Genomic DNA, 20,194 nt, shown 5'->3' with positions numbered 1-20,194 from the left:
GATGCCCGGTTCACTGGTCGCTGTATTTGTTTCTTCATAGATGCATTTCCAGGTGGGCAGTGGCCTCTTGTGGCCGCTCCTGGTAATTCTCCTCGGCGTTCCTGCAGCGCGCCTGGCGAAGTGTCCCAAACAGTGTGTCTGTGACCAGATCCAGCTCACCGTCACCTGCGTCAACAAAAACTTGACAGAAGTTCCATTAGTGGACGAGGTCTCTGTTCATTCCATACACCTTTTCCAAGACTACATCCTGAATGTTTGACTCCTAAACATGATGAGTCGTATAAGTCCTTCTCTATGTGTTTGTAAAGGCAGAATGGTAACTGTTTTGGTGATGGAAATGTAATCCTTAAAGTATGACATATTCTCTCTCTCTCTCTCTCTCTCTCTCTCTCTCTCTCTCTCTCTCTCTCTCTCTCTCTCTCTCTCTCTCTCTCTCCCCCTCCCCCCCCCTCCTCCACTAGATCACAGTGAAGCTGGACCTGCGAGGGAATGACATCCAGCAGCTGCCCACGGGGGCGTTCAAGCACACTCCCTACCTGACGCACCTGTCCCTACAGCGCTGTAACATCCGCTCGGTGAAGGAGGGGGCGTTCCGGAGCCTGGGGAGGCTGGTGTTCCTCAACCTGGCCCACAACAACATCGACATCCTCTACCAGGTCCCACGCCCGCATGCACACGCAGGCGCACACACACAGCATCTCATCACTACTTCTGCAAACAGTCACATACACACATACCAGCGCACGCACCCGCACACACACATACTCACACCTGCACACAAACGCACACACATGATCACCATTAGGTCATTCTTCTCACGCACGCACACACATGCACACACACACACACACACACACACACACACACACACACACACACACACACACACCTGCACACAAAATCACACACATGATTACCATTTTGGCAGGACACAGGCACACACCATCTCTCTCTCATACACAATCCCTGTCCCTCCCTCTCTCTTTTCCTCTCACATCTTCCTCATCTGCCGATCCCTTTCTAAACACTAACAATGGAGCTGTCTTCCTCTCTGCCCCGCGGTGTGCAGGAGTCCTTCGACGGCCTCCCCTCGCTGAAGCAGCTGGTGATCGACTGGAACCGCGTGGAGGAGATCCAGCCAGGAGCCTTCTCTCAGCTGGGCTTCCTCAACCTGCTGTCCCTCACACACAACCAGCTGGTGTACATCCCCAACATGGCCTTCCAGGTACGCACGCACGCATGCATGCATGCACACACGCACGCACGCACGCACACCTGACTTTTCAGGTACGCACGCACGCACGCACGCACGCACAGCTTTCCAGGTACACGCACGCACCCACACACAGTTAGTGTACATACCTTACATGAACTTTCAGTTACATACACACACACACTCACACTCTCTCTAACATCTTCATCTTCATCCTCCCACCAGGGCTTGCAGAACATCAAGTGGCTGCGGCTCAGCCACAACTCTCTGAACTACCTGGACGTGGAGGCCTTTGGGGGGCTGGTCACCCTGAACCGCCTCAGCCTGGACCACAACGAGCTGCAGTTCTTCCCCTCCGAGACCATGACCAGGTGGGCCTGCTGCTCTGGAGGCTTCTAGCAAGACGCCTCTGGGACTGACCAACATGGGTTTGGTTTTTGTGTTATGTCTTTGATTAGATTCACCTGGGGAGCAAAATCAGACAGCGGTGTGCGTTTATTTCCCCTTGTCGTGAATTGAAAGTTAAATTAATATTTTGGTGATGTTAGTAGTTGTGATGATTCCACAAGATGGTTTGTCAATGCCAATGATGGGAATGGAACCACAGGCAATGAAAGTGGGATCGCTTGAGATCCTTTCAGACTTGCATCTTTTACCTGAACAAAATCCCCGGTATCGTAAGCATTTCTTATGTTCTTTGTAGAAGTTGGCAAACTGTCACTAAGACTGCAAATATTAAGAAGAGAGAATTCACAGTGAAGAAAAGCTCTAATGTTCAATCATCCAATCAATCTTTTCTTTCCTGAAAGTCCCTCTTCATCCATCCCCACCCAGGCTCCCCGAGGTGACCCGTGTCGACATGGGCTACAACCCCATGACCTACCTGGGGGAGGAGACGGTGTCCATGCCCAAGCTCACCCACCTCTTCCTGGACCACATGTTCCTGCAGGACCTGGCCAACACGGCCCTGTACCGGACCCCCAAGCTGGTCCATCTGGACCTCAGCCACAACCAGCTCCGCGTCCTGCAGCCCTTCTCCGGGGGCTCCCCCAGCCTCGCGCGCCTCAACCTGGCTGGGAACCCCATCTACTGCAACTGCTACCTGCGCCCCCTCAGGTGAGGCCTCCGCATGTCCTGCTGGGAGATGAGATGGATGGTGTTGGATGAGATAGAGGTAAGATGGGTCTTTGATTCATCCCAGATCCCAGGTGGGACTCTAGGGTGTCACAGCAGTAAGTACAGGACAGTAGAATATGTTAAAAAGACATACACATTTAAATGACAGTAAGAACGAAACAAGTAGCAGATACTGTTCTACCCTTCTGGTTTCCAGAGGAAAGACTACAAGACAGAGAGCTCAGCCCTTCATCTTAAGAAAGAATGGATAATGGATGCCCATGATTGGTGATATTTATTATATGTCTTCCAATTCAGCAGCTATTGCTTTCCTAACTGTCCCTGGAAGCAGGATTCTCTTCCAAGTACAGTTTTTCCTCAGGATTTGTGGGGGTCTCATAATGTGGGCCCGCCAAGCCCTTTGAGACTCTGATGAAGGTCTATACAAATCAAATGTAATTCTAATTTTTGTAAGTTCATTGCTAACACTTTACAATAAAGGGTACAATAATTTTTCATTAATTTAAGTTTGTTTATGCAGTAAAAAGCATTGCTCACAGTTAATCAACAGTTAACTAATGGTCTCGAAATAATTGACTTACCGTGTCGATGCTTACTAATGGTGTTCATGTTAACCATAGTTTTTGATTGATTGATTGATTGATTGATTGATTCAATTTATTTCAGAAAAATCAACGAAAATCAAACATATCAAAAATACCCCAAAAAAATGAAAAGCACGAAAAATCAATGAACAAAAACAATGTTCAAATTATTTCATAAAGAAAAAAAAAGTCTAACCCCTTACCCACTAACCCCTATACTAATGCCGTATAATAATGCTTATTACTGCTTCAATTAACTTTAACTAACGGCTGATGAATGAACCCTCATGGTGAAGTGCTCCCGGTTCATCTGATCGTCCTGCTCCCTCAGGGAGTGGGCCATAGACAGCAAGGTCAGGTTGCTGGGGACATGCGGGGGCCCGGACCACTTCTCCGGGGAGCATCTGGACACCCTTTACCCCCGGGACCTCCGCTGTCAGAGCCAGGACGCCATGCTGAAGGCGGAGTTTGAGGAGGCCACCAGAGTGGCTCCGCCCACCGAACCACCGCAGCCCAGGGTCAAATGCCCCGCCAACTGTGCCTGTGAGGTGAGCAAGACGCCTCACTACATTCCATATTTAATTAATTTCAGAATTGAATTTGGTTAATTTGCCAATTAATCTTGGTTTAATTCGGCTATGTTTGGTTTAATCAGTAACCTCTGTTAAATCTTTGCAATAAAGATATCTTCTTTTTAAACCTCCTTCATGGTGTGTCCGTCTTTTGTCATGGCCACTTAATCCAGGTCGTAACACCTACCTAGCTAAATTGCTCAAAGCATCTGCTAAACGGATAATGAACAGTAAAACAGTAACAGGATGGTAAACGTGGTGCCTCAATATGCTCTGTCCTCTTCACCCGCAGGCCGAGACGAACCACTCCACCTGTGAGAACCGTGGCCACACCAAGGTCCCTCAGGGCTTCTCAGCCGACACCAAACTCCTGGACCTGCGTGGAAACCACTTCCACTACGTCCCAAGCAACAGCTTCCCCGGCGTCCCACAGGTGGTGTCGCTCCACCTGCAGCGCTGCAAGATCGCTGAGGTGGAGGACGGCGCCTTCACCGGGATGAAGGGGTTGGTCTACCTGTACCTGTCCGAGAACGACCTCACCTCGCTCAGCCCGGAGGCTTTCAAAGGTCTCTGAATGCTTAAAGACTATTGGAATGATGGTTTTTGACGTAATGTTGACGTAATTTTGGTGGCGGCCCTTTTTTACCTACAGTTTTATATCATGTTTGCATAATTCATGTAGTGTTGGGGATATGTTTCTGCAACTGCGTCTTATTTTCTCCTTTAAAAGGCTTGCCATGTCTGGAAATATATTGACATTGGAGAATTTGATACCATCCTGTAAACATGGAAGCATTATCCAAATACATAACCCTGAACTTGTAATCGGCCAAGAATCCCTTTCACCCACTCCCACACAAAGAAACATAAAAAGGCCCCACTTTCCCAGGGTTTGATCCCCCCAGAAAAGCTTACAGAATGGTTAACATTCAACACATTCAAGACAACCAAACCAAACTCCATCCGGCAGTGGCGGCCTCCATAAACCCTCTTAGTGATCCCCAGACAAAACCTCTAGCACTGACCTCACTCTCCTCATCCCCCTCCCCCACAGGTCTCCCTCACCTGACCTACCTCCACCTAGAGAAGAACCGCTTCACCCGCTTCCCCAAAGGAGCCTTCAAGCTGGTCCCAGGGCTGCAGGCGCTCCACCTGGAGCACAACTCCATCGCCAAGCTGGAGTCCGGCTCCCTGGTGGGCGGTGCGGAGGGCGTCCGCGGCCTCTACCTCACGGGGAACGCCATCAACGGCGTCTCAGCCCGGGCGCTGGAGCGCGCCGACGCCCTCGACACCCTGCACCTCGGGAGCAACAAGCTGAAGGAGGTGCCCAGCCAGGCGCTCGGCCAGGCGGGGAACCTCGGGGAGCTGAAGCTGTCCGGGAACCCCATCCGCTGGGTGGGGGCCAACGCCTTCCGGGCCCTGGGGGGGACCCTGAAGGACCTGTACCTGGACCACACCGGGCTGGAGAAGGTGGGTGGGTTGTGTGTCTGGGGGGGGGGGGTCACAAGAAAATGCGTGTTTGTAATCTAATCTTATCTAAGGGATAGGTATTCATGCTAGGGTGACCTTCAACCTTTCAGTTTCAACTCGAAAACTAAACTGGCGTCTCATACATATAGTCCGCAATGCATGCAATGCACAACGCACTGATGATATACAATTTATCAGTGTGGTTAATGTTTCTTGATCAGTTATGGACTTGTGTTGATGAAATGAATGGTAAACCGTATTATTGATGGTTTTCGGATCCATATTTGGGCGACCCTAGATGTCCAAGGACTCTCTGGCTGGCCTGGGTCCTGGGCTAAGAAGTCTTTACCTGGAGGGGAATCGCCTGGAGGTGGTGCCTGACCTCCACCCTCTGACCTCTCTGGAGGTCATCAACCTGGCGGAGAACCCTCTGCTCTGTGACTGCCCCCTGCTGCCCTTACGGATGTAAGACACACTCATCAGTCTCTGCATGTGCCCCCGGCATTGGAGGGATTCAAACCCGTGACCCTGGCAGTGTTAATGTCATGCTCTACCAGTTGAGCGAAACAGAACCAATCATAATAATTCAGCCACTTAAGTAAAAATTGCTGGAAGATAAATTTGATGTGGGTGACATGTTTAGTGTTAATTAACTAGACATTATGCCAATGTTGGGGCAAATCATCCAATTAATCATCCATAGCATTCCCTGATTAGTGAAGCACAGCTCTGTCACTTCTAGTGGTAAAGGGTGTTGGATGTAAGCCCAATAAAAACAGAGATTCAAATTGTCCCTTACCTGGTTCAATTGCAATACATCCATCCACCTGTGTGACCGTTCAGTATACCCCCACCCAGGACCGTGAACACATTCATCAGAATGTTACTTTCACCTGTCCTCCCAGGTGGATCGAGAAGGTCAACCTGAAGGTGCGGGCCACATGCGCCAACCCCCCTGAGATCCGGGGCCGCCGCGTGAAGGACGTCCACATCTTCAGGGCCTGCCCTGGTGGAGAGAGCCTGCTGTACTCCCCCACGCTCGGCCCCAAGACCTCCAGGACGCCCAAGACCACCAAGCCAAAACCGGCGCACCTCAATAGCCCTCGGATGAGCCCGATGTCCAAAGTCAGATCCAAACCCCGCACAGGTCTGAGGGGGGCTAAGAAGACGGGCCAGAGACGCAGCGAGGCTTGAGCCTGTACTTCCATAAGGGGAGCTCCCTAACAAACAGGGGCTCCTTTAGTGTACCTTGTGGCATCCCAGTCGGTCATAAAGGACAGCCCACCCTGACACAAGACGAACCAAAGGGTATGGGCAACCGTAGAAATTAGTAGGGGTATACTTTTTAAATCTCCCAAAAAGGGCCTATTAAAATCTTTCCGCTTCACCATACCGCTTATCGAACGCATAGTATGAACAGAAGGATATGGATTTGAGTTTCTAATGACCACAGCTAGTTCTTTTTTTACATATGGTCTAAAATATTTAAAAGCTTGTCATTAACCACTACAAAACTGTACTCCCATAGTATTTCCTAGTTTCTGTCGAATACATTTCCTGATTCACCTTCCTCTTTGACTCAACATTCCTTGTGATAACTGGCCCAATAGCAGTGGCAACAGGTTTAATTGATTCATTTAATTATCGTCCCAGTATAAGGGCCCTGGTCCACCTAAATGGAAGTGGGCCCTAAATGTTATTAATTACACCTGTTATTATTACACGTGTATACTCTGCACTGTCATGTCAAAATGGGTGCTGTGTAAAAGGCCTGTTGTTGATCCAACATTCAGACACATGGTTCAGTGTTTACATTTAATCTATGGATTGCTCGTAAACCAAAAGGAGAAAATAACAGTTAAAGAATAATAAAACAAAACAAATGTACAACATGGAAATGTCTACAGTGTCATTATGAGGCTCATGAGTTCAAACAACACCTTCCCTCTGCAATCCCCCATAAAGTCCAAAGAAGGCCGGTCAGAATGAGAAGTGGGCAAAGGGCTGTGAGAAAGCAGAGCAGTGTTGGTGACCACACTGCACTCGAGATTTGAAACCTGTGTAAATGCTGCAGTAGAAGCAGAGAGGTAGAATAGAGAGCTATGTGATGTTTGTGGGAGGTCGGTTGTACTGGGAAAGGATTGATAAGGAACAAAGAGTCGTAAAACTGTTGGGTACTGAGTGGTCAGGGTGACAATTGGCTCATAAACCAAAATACAATAAAACAAAGGTGGACTTTATGAACAACTTTAAGGACCTGATGAGTCACATCTAGTGTTAGTGTATAGTTCTGTTGCCTTCTTGCATTACATCATCTTCCATCGTCCAATCCTGTGTCCCGTCTTTAGTCATATCCTGTCGGTCTCTCTTCTCTTCTCTCTTCTGGTCCGTCCTACTCCTTCATCCCTCGTTCTCCTCCCCGCCCCCAACCCCTGCCCCGGTAGTGCCCTTGAGCTGGGCATGCGGCGTCTCTTCACCCCGGCCCCTGGTCTCCGGGCCTGGCGTCCTCAGGCTCCGCTCCGCCGGCCGCTTCCCCGCTGGGCTCCAGCCTCCTCCTCACTGCCTCCTCGGTGCCCTGCTGCTGTTCGGGCTGAGGCTGGTCTTGGTGGTCCAGCTCCTCTCCCACCTTCTCCTGCTTGATGGTGACGGCTTGGATGGCGTCTTCCGGTGGTCCAATGGGAGTCTCCATTTCTATCTCCTCCACCTTCACCTGGACCGCGATAACTGCAGCAAACGGAATGGAAACGCAACCATCAGCATGTGTATGAATGTGTTCTGCATGTATGCCATATGTTGATCTTTGCATACGTGCAGGATGCAGAAGTTGAATAAGTCAAGTCACATTTTGTTTGATCCACGTAAATTATCTAATGAAATACAAATAGGGTCAAACAAGTCACAATGCACTCATGAATCCCATACACCCTACATTCCAGACATCCAAGACATATTTAGCTATGTTTTATATATATTTTATGCAGCGGCAGTCGGGTTGTTCCCGCTGCGTCTCAAACTAAGATATATCCATGGGACGAGTGAATGTGATCCAATGTAATGCTGGATGTTCTGAATGGGCCCACTCACTCTCGTGCTCCTCAGGCTCCGTCTTGGGTTGGATGAGGCCCAGGTTCTGGTCCTGGCTGGGGTCAGAGGGAGCGGAGGGGCCAGGGGGGCTTGGTGGTCCCCCGATGGAGGGACGGGGACCCGAAGGCCCGCTGGTGTCTTCAGAGGACGGCGGGCACCCCCCTTGGCTTAGTCTCCTCTTGGGAAGCTTCTTCCCTTTGGGGGGAGGAGAGGAGGAGCACAGGGACATGATCAACACCAACCAAGCCTACCTTCAAGCTCTCGCTTTTTAAACAGAGCACTGATGAACAACAACAGCTGGGTGACGACGGTTATGAACAAACAACCATGAGAGACGGGGCACAAATTCACAGTAAGTTTTGCATGCATCAGCAGTGGGTCACTTCTGATGGCGAGGGGGAGCCTGCTCCAGAGACATGGGGCTGCTGCTGCTGCTAAATCCCCCTGGCCCTTGAAATCAATACGTTTGCCCGCAACCAGTGAAGAGTTGCCAAGACAAACAGTCTGTTATCAACAAATAATAAGCAAATAGCCCACTACAAGTCAACAGACCATTATAATTAAACAGTCCACTCCAAGTCAACAGTCCACAGACCAAAGCAAACAGTCTGTCATAAGCAAACAGTGATTTAAAATCAGTTATAAGCGGATATTTGTTTACAAGCAACCAGGGCCTTGTAACAAGCAAACAGTCAGTAGACATTTTTACACTGCCAAATATGTCCGTCTTATGCACGCCTTTTTCGCGGCACGGTCAACACGTTTACACTGACCGAGGTAAATTGCCTGCTTGAGCTAGCACCCCAATTTACCCTCCTGGACCCTACACACATTGGCGGTTTGGGTTTCATTCTGATGTAAATGCAATGGCGGTTCCAGGGAGGGGGGGCTTGGGTAGAGGTGTTGCTGCGTTGTCTAGACAGAGACTGTCTAGGCAACAGCGATATCAACATGAGCAGTTTAACTGGAGAAAAAGTGAAATTCGCGAGCTGCTGATCATGGGAGAGAAGGTGATGCAGTCGCATTAAACGAAGACAGGGAAAGATGGTGCGATCTACAAGAAAGACACAGAGGAACTTTCCTTACGAGGCTTTTGTCGGGATAAAAAACTAATAAAGAATATGTTGCCGTTTTTGCATGTTAGTGTTTGTAACCTTCACTCAGATGTATACTCATTCTTGCATGCGAGTCTCTTGAATCATTAAAAAAAACTAAAAACATTGTTATTATGCAAATTATTCTAAAGAGATCTACTCTCCGTGCGCAACCCCGCCTTCTCCTGTGAACCAAGAAAGCCCGCTCCGTGAAGACGAAGAGGATTTTACCCTCTCGGTTTTACACAGGCAACTTGAGATAAGACGGTGAAATTGCTGGGCGTGCCAAGCACCGAACCAGCTTGGCAGTGTAAAAACAGCAAATAACTACCATATGTTACTACTCCTACTAGTAAGAGGGGAAGGGAGCACACCTGTGTGCGACGGAACTTACTTTTTCTCCCATACGGAAAGGGCTTGAGTCTCTTTGGGCGTGCCGACAGGTTTTCTAAAGACTCTATGAGAAGAAATTGCACAGAGCAAAGGTCTGTTGTGTGTCCCAATAGGGACATCAATATTGAGTGTCCCTATTGGGACATTGAGTGTCCCTATTGGGACATTGAGTGTAACAATAAGGACACTAAGTGATATTGAATGGCGGAATTATTTCATTTTTTTATTTTTCATAATGAAATGAAATGACGAAAACTTGCAGGTGGAACATACTGCAAGAAAAAGTGTAAGTAATAGATTACAAGATCACAGATACACAAATGTACAACTTCTATATATTCTATATGTATTGAACACTGAATAATGAAATGACCGTGATTGATGATTTTGGTTGTAGCTACCATTAAATATTTATTAAATAAACACCTGGTCACCCGTCTTACCTGGTCCACCGGGCAGGGGTGGGGCCTGGAGGCTGTAGCCGCTGAGCTCACACCAGCCGACGGGGTAGATGTCGGGGGACTGGTGGTCCACCCACTGGTCGAACTCGTCCTCCCAGCCGTCGAAGTGGATGAGCAGCAGGCGCCCCACATGGCGCCGCACCGTGGCCACGCACACCAGCCGCGGCTCGATCAGGTCCACCGCCTCCAGCTTCATGTTGGGGGAGAAGCCGTGGCCCACGTAGTCCTGGACGAGCACGCACACACACACACAGAGGCACGCGCACAGACACACACAAATCAGTGAAGGGAAGTGGCCAACGGAAGTTGGTCCCTTAACCAATGCTTGGCAGACGTTGGTTAAGGGGCACTTGTTGTGAGACCAGGTGTGAGAATGATGATTCAGGGATGTGACCGGGGGCGTTGATCTAATCCGTCATACATCTGGGTGGACACACTCCCCACTTGTGTAGTGGAATCGATCCTGACACGGATTGTGAGGACCAATCAGCCTTACACGTGGTGGGTGAGTAGGGGGCCTTTTAAGAGCTTCTTGTTGTACCGTGTTGAAGAGCCTGGCCGGAGCCGAGGTGGCTTGTTTCTCCTGCAGATAGTCATCCCACACGAAGGTGTCAGGGTCGTAGCCTGGCAGGGCGGAGGACTGCGTTAGGGTTCCAGTATTGGTAAACATTTTTCTACAAATGTCTCTTGCCACATTTACATACAGTCCTTTGGCAGGCCCTATAATCCACAGCTATTTACAGTTTATACTTCATGCTGATAATATGAATATTATTATAAACAATTGACGGCAGCCCACTCCTACTCATTGATATGAACAGCAAACCACTCCGATTGTTAAGAGACCGACCAAACAGCACTGGGATTGATCCCAGTGTGGCCTAACCAATAGCATAGAGAGCAAGATGCTCAACCATTACCTGCTCCTTAATGACCTGTATTTCAATTCACTGCAGGTCGCACTGTGAATAACAAACATCGCTACATAGCTCAACAGATCAGCCAGTAAAACCAGTTGTAGAACCAGTTGAATGGATGGAGAGACACAGGTTGAGTGGTGTGGAGGTGTGTGTTGAGGTGTGTGGAGGTGTGTGTTGAGGTGTGTTGAGTGAAGGTGTGTTGTTTGGAGGTGTGTGTTGTGTAGGTGTGCCCACCTGGAGGTACGGTGAGGGGAATGTTGTTCTTCTCACAGAAGGCTGTGGGCAGGATGGCGTGAGACGAGGCGTGGTAACAGAAGTGGTCGGCGTCGTTGACCGGCGCCGCGCCATCGATACCGACCATCAGGTAGCCGTCCAATAGGATCTGTCGTCACACACACACACACACACACACACACACACACACACACACACACACACACACACACACACACACACACACACACACACACACACACACACACACACACACACACACACACACACCATTTCCTCCATTGTTTATGTTGTCTATATTACTTAATCTGCATTAAAAAGAGAGGTAAAACTGTTACCTTATGGACGGTGGCTACACAGATGTTTCCTAGGTTGAGAGGGTCAATGGCTTCCAATTTCATCCCCACTTCAAAGAATCCTCCCTCCATGAACACCGTCCTGGGCTGTGGGTCACAGGGCAACTCGGCTTATAACCCAAATAGCAACGTTGTAGGGGATGGGGGGAAAGACTATCCAAGTATCTGGATTCTTTGCTTCCAAAAAAAGCTTTTGTTCAGAACGTTCATTTAAAAAAAACAATGGAGGACAACAGACAGGCCGATTCGTTAAACAAAACAAAACTTACACAAAAAAATATCAGAACATCATATATATCATATATTTATAAAACTGCAATATTTATAGAATGTCAAATCATATTGTATTGGCATTGAAAGATTTATGTCATGTCGTATCATGAGGTCCCTTTTGATCCCAGTCCTGATAAAACAGTAGGAATCAAACCCTAACCCCGGACACGTTAATGCCTTCCTCTACCAGATGAGACGGAAGGAACCATTTTATATTTATATATTGGTGTATATTTGCTGACAAAATGATTTTCAGTGTAGTATCTGTGTACCATACTCTAATGGTGCCAGGATGTGACTATTCAAATCAAATCAATACTGAAACTAAACAGATAAGATGTGGTGTGGACAGTCAGACTCACCCTTCTGAAGTTGAACGGGGAGCCGTCATAGTGGCCCCTGCGACTCAGAGTCTCCTTGCCTACATTAACAGAATGTTTTTGTCCTATATTAGCAACCAACACCACAGAAATATCTTCAAATTAAAGATAATAAGAATTAAAACTGCGCGCAGTGATGAACGGGACCTCGCGCCGGCTTGCGGCCGCGTCACGTGCCGTCCTAACATGTGTGCTGGCAAGATGTGCACATGTTAGGACCGCACGTGACGCAGCCGCAAGCCGGTAAGAGGTCCCGTTCATCACTGCGCGCAGTTTTAAAAAAAATTCGCGCCGGCTTGCGGCCGCGTCACGTGCCGTCGTAACATGTGTGCTGGCAAGATGTGCACATGTTAGGACCGCACGTGACGCAGCCGCAAGCCGGCACGAGGTCCCGTTCGTCACTGCGCGCAGTTTTAAAAAAGCGCAGTTTTAAAAGAATTTCGCAAATTTATGTAATCTGTAGAAGCAGAGGTGCCCTGTGGTGTCCTACTGATTGTTTTGACATTAACATGTAAGACCACATTTAACTGAATTACATGTTCATTAACCCTACATCAATGATCCGATAAATTCCCTAGGAGGAGTTAGTTGAAATACAAGGCGAAAAAGTGAAACAATTCCATTCAAAATGGCCAACTTTGACAGCACGCCACGGCCATGCCCTTCAACATACAGTCACAAATAACACGACACAACATTTTGGTTCAGCACCACTTCATGACTGTACTGACCAATTTTGAAGCAGATCCGATAAATTCCCTAGGAGGAGTTAGTTCAAATACAAGGCGACGGAATTCAAAAATGGCCAACTTTGACGGCACGCCACGGACATGCCCTTCAACGTACAGTCACAAATAGCACGATTTTGGTTCAGCACCACTTCATGACTGTACTGACCAATTTTGAAGCAGATCCGATAAATTCCCTAGGAGGAGTTAGTTCAAATACAAGGCGACGGAATTCAAAAATGGCCAACTTTGACGGCACGCCACGGACATGCCCTTCAACGTACAGTCACAAATAGCACGATTTTGGTTCAGCACCACTTCATGACTGTAGAGACCAATTTTGAAGCAGATCCGATAAATTCCCTAGGAGGAGTAAGTTCAAATACAAGGCGACGGAATTCAAAAATGGCCAACTTTGACGGCATGCCACGGACACGCCCTTCAACGTACAATCACAAATAGCTGACCAATTTTGAAGCAGATCCAATAAATTCCCTAGGAGGAGTTCATTCAAATACAAGGCAAAAAAGTGAGAAAATTTCAAAATGGCCGCCAAGAGTGAAAATTAAAAATGCAAATAGCCGACTTCCTGTGGGGTTTGGGGCATGGGTCCAAGAGGCTTTTCTGTAGGTATGGGCACATTGTACGTGAATACTGAGTTTCATACATATTGGTGAAACGTGGCGCAGGGGCTGCTTTTTAAAGTTCCTGTAGGGGGCGCTACACACATGAGAAACACGAATTTTGGTATGTGAGCTATCGGCACCAGTCTACACGTGTCCTGTGAATTTCATATTCATAACTATTACGGTCTCCACACAGTGATTTTGAGGCTCTGGCGGCCATGTTGTTTTTTAAATCGACTTAATTTTTGGTGAGCAGTTAGAACTTTGGTACCTAACGGCCATTGAGTTGGTCCCGCTCAAATCAAACATTGCGTCTATGAACTGTGGCTATTTTAGTGTCGGGCCACGCCCATTTCGATGCCACGCCCCATTTGAAAATATGTTGACTTTATCTTGTTCAGAATTTGATTCTGAACAACTTTTGTATTGGGGCCAACATCATAGGCGTCCAACTTGACGTTGATATGAGCAATTAAGTATTTTCGAGGTTTCAACCACACCACTTTTAGAACTCATTGGTGCTCTAAACTTTATTGTACAGACTAATCCTTAAGTCAGATTGAAGAGAATGGGCCATATATGATATGTGCCAAAGGATTTTGGTCAAAGTCGAAAAACCTGGGATCCTTGGGGAATTTACTGTTTTTAACAAAATTCAAAATGGCGGAAAATATGGCTACCGGAAGTGTTCAGTTCAAGAGACTTTTTTGTTCATCATGAGGATTTTCATGTGTGTGCAAAGTTTCATGAGTGTAGGTCAAACCGGTGACGCGTGCTGCTTGTGCAAAGTTTGCACTTTTGAACAGTTGCTATAGCGCCACCTAGGGGCGAATGTGAATTTGAGGGCTAGAATATCAAATTTTTCACCAGTCCCCACAATTGCACCAAAAAAAAAAGAGTTTTCGAATATGTTCAGGGGGGGAAAAATGCAGTCGAAGTCGCTAAAAATAATAAGAAGAAGAAGAATAATCATGAGGGTTTCAATAGGGACCTTGCCATGTTTGGCTCGGTCCCTAATAACAACTTCGATATGATGGTCATGCCGATGTATGTCACACACACACACACACACACACACACACACACACACACACACACACACACACACACACCCCCCCCCCCCCCCTTACCGGGGGCCTTGACGGTGTGTCCCACTTTGCTGGACCAGCCTATGGGGTGGAGCAGCGGACTGCGCATGTGGCACCAGAAGTCCACCACGGTGTTGGGCGGGGCGTCGCTCAGGTCCTCGTACAGAAGGCGCAGGCGGCCGCCGATCACCTGGTCCACCACCGCCACGCGGGTCCGGCTGATGTGCCGGGGGTCCACCACCTCCACCCGCATGCCCGGCTTGAAGGTGCACTTGCTGCTCTCCGCCAGCTGGATGGGGGGGGGGGGGAGACGGTCATTCCAGTTAATTCTCATTCATTCTCGGGGGCAGAGCTTTAATGTGATGTTGAATTACAACATTCAAATGTATCCCGTCGTTTGTGATTTTGTTTTGGTTGCTTCACAAAGAATTCTGCATGGATGTGATGATCCGTAAGAATCCCGACCACGGTTACAGTCATAAGAAAATATGTTTTAATGTTGAGTCCTTAATACCCATTATGAGCGATTCTATGTTGTCTTCTACGATACACTGATCCAAATGTGCAGAGACCCTCCTCCCAAGTGGAATTGCGCGGTACCTTGATGTAGAAGTCCACCGGCAGAGTGTGTGCCCCCACCAGCTTCTTCATCAGGTACTCCTTCCAGTCTGGGATGTTCAGCTGCACATCTACACACACACACACACACACACACACAAAAATCATATTTTCACAATCTTAATGTAACGTGTTCAAATAGATTATTTATCTAGTCTACTCCAACCCAATCTATTCTAATTAAATCTAGGTATCTTCACAAAATGTGTCTTTAAATGTGTTGTGTCAAATGTTTAATGTGTCATGTGTTGTTTGGGATTATGTTGCAGTCAGACTTAACCTCAAAGAGCCTGAATATATCAGGGTTATTTAGCTGTCCGGTGGCTACATGGTATTGGGCTTATTCCCCAAGTGGCCATCTTGGTAGCTCGGTTGGTATTCAGAATTCAGTTTCAGGGTTTCCCGCAGAAAATGTGTTAGCTGAATTAGTGGGGGTTGCTGTCTGACTGGGGGCGGGGAGATTTATAAAGTGATAAATAAAAATAAAAAGTAATAAATATTGTCAAAATAACTGAAATAACTGTTTTTTTTCACTAGTGGTAAGGCCCATGGGCAGATCCCCTCACCCTGGGGTGGAACCAGCAGCTTGCTGGTCATGGCGCACCAGCCGATGGGGTTCACCTCCCCAGTGCCCAGACTGCACCAGAAATCATGGCTGCTGTCATGCTCAAAGCCCTCGTATCTCAGCAGAGCTTTGTATCCTGGAAGCAAGCAAGCAAGAAGATCAACAGCAGAATAATAGCAACCATCATTCAATGTGAAGGGTTATGGATTGTATGGAATCGAGTGAAAGGCATGAAGAATTCATTCTAGAGATTATTGTAACAAGGAGAGTGGTGTGTCTTGAATGTGTTTCACAGCAAAGGTGAAGGCCAGGGATTCCTTCACCTATTTTCTCTCCAATAAATAATTTTTGATTGATGGGATTTCTGAACACTCCTGATACAACAACACAAACATCATGGCCTACCTGCCAACTGGATGACACTGGCAATCCAGTAGACTTTACTGGGGAGGACGGCGTTGGTGTTCAGGACCTCCAGCTTCATCCCCACGGCGATGTCCTCCCACTGCACACACAGCGGAGCCTGGAAGGTACAGTAACCTTTGAGTGCCAAAGTGTTGTATTCCTTCAGGGCTTTAACCAGTTCAGGGGGGAGGAGGGCAGCCAAGGTGACAGGTGTTCGAGTCCAAGCCGAAAGGTTGTAAGTTCGATCCTCAATGTCTATGCATCCTTGAGCTAGGCACCCCGAGCCCAACTTAATGAGCTTCATTTGAATGCATGCTAAGTACCTTTGGCTATAAGCATCACCTAATGAAACACTCATAGCAATACTTATGTCACGCTTCCATCATCTTCCTCACTTCCATTTGTACGAAAAATGTTTTTTCGAAGAAGACCATGGACCAGTAACCACTGTGGGTTTTAAAATGGTGGAATCTTAGCCAAATCTGATCCGCTTAAACCCTTCCTGACAACCCATGTTAATGATCTGAATGAAAATGCTGTTTTATAACGTTGCAATAAAATCTTTCCACCTTGTGTTTTATTGCAGTGCCAAGGTCTTGTTCCTCTAGTGCAGCATCCAGTAAGCAAACACTGGTAGGCCCACCCTCAAGACATTAGTAAGGACAAATGATTCTCTCTCTAATGTTGGGGGAGGTTGGAAAGAATCCTCAACCAAACTATGGACTTTGACTTTCTCTTACATTTTGGCCTCATATATCGTTATTATACCTATATGTCAACAATCCTCAAGTTTTACTTTTCGTTTGCCCTGTTGGACATTGAGTGCAAAATGAGCACCTGCTACAAGCAAATGGTGGATATATTTGACCATTTGGCAGATAAAGAAATTCAAGGTTACCTATAAGAAACAATTACTTGGCTGGTAGGATTTTTCCATTTTCCAATGAATTGCGCACCCTGTGTACACAGGTTCCAGGTTGTTGTGTGTACACTATGTCCACACACACACACAGGGCAGACTTATTGCAAAGAGGACTCACATGTCTGAAGCAGGAGACCGAGGCAGCCAGGGAGGTTTCTTTGTCCAGGTAGGCGCCCCAGTCGAAGCCAGACTGCAGTGTCCCTGTGGAGGGAGGACAGGTGTCAGAGGGTGTGTGTGTGTGTGTGTGTGTGTGTGTGTGTGTGTGTGTGTGTGTGTGTGTGTGTGTGTGTGTGTGTGTTCCTCTCACCATCCGGTGCAGTTCTGGGGGTCTTCCCTACCAACGGCTTCCCGACCCCAAGATTGAGGGCTTTCTTTGACGGCGGTCTTCCCTGGGTGGACACAGAGAGACGCAGACGTAAACCTACTTGTCTACTGTCGTTCATTTATGCAAGCAGAGCAACACAGTGTGCCGGCTCCTCCTTACCTGTAGACGGGCCAGCAGGGAGGACTTCTTGGAGTTAGAGGAGTAGGAGCGGGAGCAGGAGGTGCTGCAGAAGCGCTTGGTCCTGGAGAAAAAGGTGTTGCTGTTCCCCTTGGTGCCACACCGCTCACAGATGGCTAGGGATGGGGGTGGTGGGCAACAAATACGTGGCCAAATACGACACACATACGTTGATAATGGTTAATTTCCTTCCAGTAGCAACATATGATCACATTTAGATTTTATTCTTTCATATATCACTTTCTTTTAAGCCTCTATATTAGATATAAATAAATACTTATTTTATACTTATACTTATACTTATACTTAATAATTATAAGGAATTAGGAGTTACATTTAACTATGGCCTCAAACCTCATCTCGTGTCTTTACATTGCACCTCACCTGGTCGGTCATCTTTGTCCACATTAGATCCCAAATAATCCTGCCCTTCATCACTTCCTTCCTCTTCATCCATTAACGAGTCCCCTTCTTCCATGGCTCCCTGTTATGATACAAATGGATTTTTTGGTGAGAATCATGAACAATCCTGACATATGTTGACAAAAACACCACAGTATAATAAGTTATAGCATTTGCAATTTCAAATCCCCTTAGAGTGAGACATGATTATATCTTATCTCAAAATAAAAGTAAAAACTCACTGAAACATTTGTGTCCCCGGGGGTGGTTCTTTGGTGGGATGGCGGCAGTTGGAGGCAGTTGCTGCAGCCCTTTCCCTCGCAAGAGGAACAGGGTGGTCTGATGAAGATGGTGGGCATGGCCCCAGGACGTAAACTGACGCCGTTCCGGATTCTCTGCATAAAGTACTCCCTTCCAAAATGGTCACTGCACAGGTGGGAGCTGACGCTGGCGGACCACTGGCTGCGCGTGCGCTGCACTTGTTTCTCCCATTTACGAAAGTCGTCGGGGTCCTTGGGGAACATGTGCAGTGACACATTGTCGGCACATGTCTTCCCACAGCCGTATGCCACGCATTGGACGGGCATCGTGTCTGACCTGTTTGCTTGATCTGGAATCAATGAATGGGAACAGCTGTAACTGGATGAATCAGTAGCTGTTGGTGCATCTGGAGAGATGGATGGCACCGCAGTCGTTGTCAGTAATGTGTGGTCCTTTATATTGCGGGGTTTTGTGAAGTCCTCTGGTCTGAAATGATCACTACACATTCGCCATTTGAGTAGTTTCTCCGTCGGTGGGTTGATATCCAAGCCAGCAGCAAGAAGCCACAGTTGAGTCCTTTCTGGATCTCGCACTGGAAATTGGTGAAAACTTTGTCGTGCCCACCTGTAGTTTTTATTTTTACAATTTGTAAACGCACACTGAATCACCATGTTGCCTACTAGGTGTCCGGACTGGAGTGCGCTTCTGTTTACTTTCTGCTGTAGTGAATTGGTATAATGTTATTCAAGTCATTTATCAGGCAAATGCTTAACTTTAAGACATTACAAGAACTGAATCTTAATCATGTTATGGCTATAACATTCATTCATCTTTCTGTAGTAATCAATAATGGAATGGAATAGCCAGAAGACAAAGTTATGAATTCAGCCAACATCCATTGAAGCCCAGAGCAACACTTTGACTATTTTGCAACTGTTGACATGATATTCTAGGTCTTTGTAAACTTCAAGCAAAAGCCTGAAAAATGTAGTCTGCTAGCTAACACGTAACGTGAAGCTAACATGGTACAATGGCTATTAGCTTTTACTATTGGTAGCCCCTATTCTTCGTAGACATGCAGTCATGCACTTGCAGTGTATTCATTTGAGCATTTCATACGTAAAGTAAACAGTTGTTGTGACGTGTTGTATTAATGTAATAGACATATATATCGACGGCACATGGCTTTACCTACCCGCGTCTTGTTTACCTCTAGCGCACGGAACTCTGGGATTTGCTGTTTGAGCCAATGTTTTGGACATGTGGAAAAGGTATGCACGGGACCCAGCAGTTTTCCAACCTTGCTGGTATGCTAGCTGTTTTTTTTTTTCTTCAAATAGACATGGGGGATTTTTGTACTTCAAATAGACACATTTACAATACTTTGAAAATCGAAAATCAATAAAACTTAATATGTTAAGTAAAAAGTGTTATCGCTTGTTATTTCAGAAATAGTTTCGCATTCCATCATATGATTTCCATTGTAATGTTTTCCATTGATGTTTTGTGTCCATTTGTGTTTGCTTAATAAACACACTGGGAGCATACGTTCATGACCTTTTATTTCCTCTTTCCCACTGGCCAGGGCCTTCTCGAGGTAGTAATTGTGTATTAAGGGGGCGCTGCCATTCTTTACTCAGTCACTGCATGTGTATTTATATTTTTTTTTTAACGTTTGCACATGAGGTGGTTCGCGAAAGGTCTTGATGACAATTGAGTTGCACACCAAAAGTCAAGTGATGGTAACCACTGCATGAACACATTTACACAAAGTAAGTAGGAGTTATAATTAAGGAGTTATTAGGGCGTAAAATGTGTATTTATAAAAAATTGAAATATTAAGTATATTGTTGATGTTGTTATTACTGTTATTACTTTTGTTTGTCAAAAAATATTTTCACCATGG

General features: G+C 46.8%; 2 protein-coding genes across 3 annotated transcripts; one reads left to right on the top strand and one right to left on the bottom strand.

The window, feature by feature from the left end:
- Positions 1–40: 40 nt before the first annotated feature.
- chadlb (chondroadherin-like b) lies at positions 41–6,170 on the top strand (the record flags this gene model as incomplete). Its single annotated transcript, XM_084485274.1, has 10 exons — positions 41–208; positions 462–656; positions 1,070–1,225; positions 1,439–1,584; positions 2,048–2,329; positions 3,266–3,482; positions 3,799–4,072; positions 4,561–4,976; positions 5,275–5,441; positions 5,882–6,170. 10 exons carry the CDS (start codon positions 41–43, stop codon positions 6,168–6,170), a joined length of 2,310 nt encoding a protein of 769 aa, XP_084341400.1.
- A 653-nt stretch (positions 6,171–6,823) lies between these two features.
- Positions 6,824–19,493, bottom strand: l3mbtl2 (L3MBTL histone methyl-lysine binding protein 2). Of its 2 annotated transcripts, XM_084485401.1 has the most exons (18): positions 19,480–19,493; positions 18,270–19,007; positions 18,010–18,109; positions 17,608–17,741; positions 17,431–17,512; positions 17,242–17,324; positions 16,202–16,319; positions 15,798–15,932; positions 15,214–15,302; positions 14,656–14,902; positions 12,154–12,212; positions 11,501–11,605; positions 11,163–11,310; positions 10,550–10,632; positions 9,991–10,234; positions 9,549–9,611; positions 8,061–8,255; positions 6,824–7,700 (listed from the first exon to the last, which is right to left on the bottom strand). In XM_084485401.1, exons 2-18 carry the CDS (start codon positions 18,957–18,959, stop codon positions 7,450–7,452), a joined length of 2,826 nt encoding a protein of 941 aa, XP_084341527.1. In that variant the 5' UTR covers positions 18,960–19,007; positions 19,480–19,493; the 3' UTR covers positions 6,824–7,449. The 2 variants fall into 2 exon arrangements, with proteins under 2 accessions (XP_084341527.1, XP_084341526.1); XM_084485400.1 differs by lacking the exon at positions 19,480–19,493 and having other exon boundaries at positions 18,270–19,478.
- Positions 19,494–20,194: the final 701 nt, after the last annotated feature.

The sequence above is a fragment of the Micromesistius poutassou genome (assembly GCF_964030765.1).
Source record: "Micromesistius poutassou genome assembly, chromosome: 21".
Taxonomy (NCBI): domain Eukaryota; kingdom Metazoa; phylum Chordata; class Actinopteri; order Gadiformes; family Gadidae; genus Micromesistius; species Micromesistius poutassou.
The sequence above is the reverse complement of the archived record's forward strand: the minus strand, read 5'-3'. Positions and strand labels throughout refer to the sequence as shown.